General features: G+C 68.3%; 1 protein-coding gene across 3 annotated transcripts in view; it reads left to right on the plus strand.

Moving 5' to 3' along the window:
* The window catches only part of TRIM63 (tripartite motif containing 63), a 4150-nt gene that overhangs the window by 2720 nt on the left and 1149 nt on the right, over positions 1–281 (plus strand). For 2 of the 3 annotated variants that reach the window (XM_009276215.2, XM_009276217.2), the window contains exon 6: positions 122–144. The exons of the other annotated variant lie outside the window; for it this stretch is intronic. In XM_009276215.2, coding sequence (XP_009274490.1) covers positions 122–144 — 23 coding nt within the window. The remainder of the gene's footprint in view (positions 1–121; positions 145–281) is intronic. 3 annotated transcript variants of the gene reach the window in all.

Below are 281 nucleotides of genomic sequence, written 5' to 3' on the forward strand. Positions count from 1 at the left end.
CCAGTTGGAGACCCCCCCCCCCCCCCCCCCCCCGCTGGTGCCCGCATGGGGTCCCACCGGCTCGGGGACATCCCGGCGGCTGTCGCACGGCTCCACTCACCTCTCCTCTTGCTCCCCACAGAACGCCAAGCAGCTCATTAAAACGTAAGTGCCCAAATTGGGGAAAATTCGGCCATCCTCAGTCCCTGTCCCGCAGCCGGGCAGGATTCGGCCATGGGGCACCCAGGTGGTGAGCGTGGGGATGCCCCGGCACCCGGCAGTCCCCCAGCCTGGAAAGGGGA

This window comes from Aptenodytes forsteri, unplaced genomic scaffold, assembly GCF_000699145.1.
Source record: "Aptenodytes forsteri isolate BGI_AS27 unplaced genomic scaffold, ASM69914v1 Scaffold321, whole genome shotgun sequence".
Lineage (NCBI taxonomy): Eukaryota > Metazoa > Chordata > Aves > Sphenisciformes > Spheniscidae > Aptenodytes > Aptenodytes forsteri.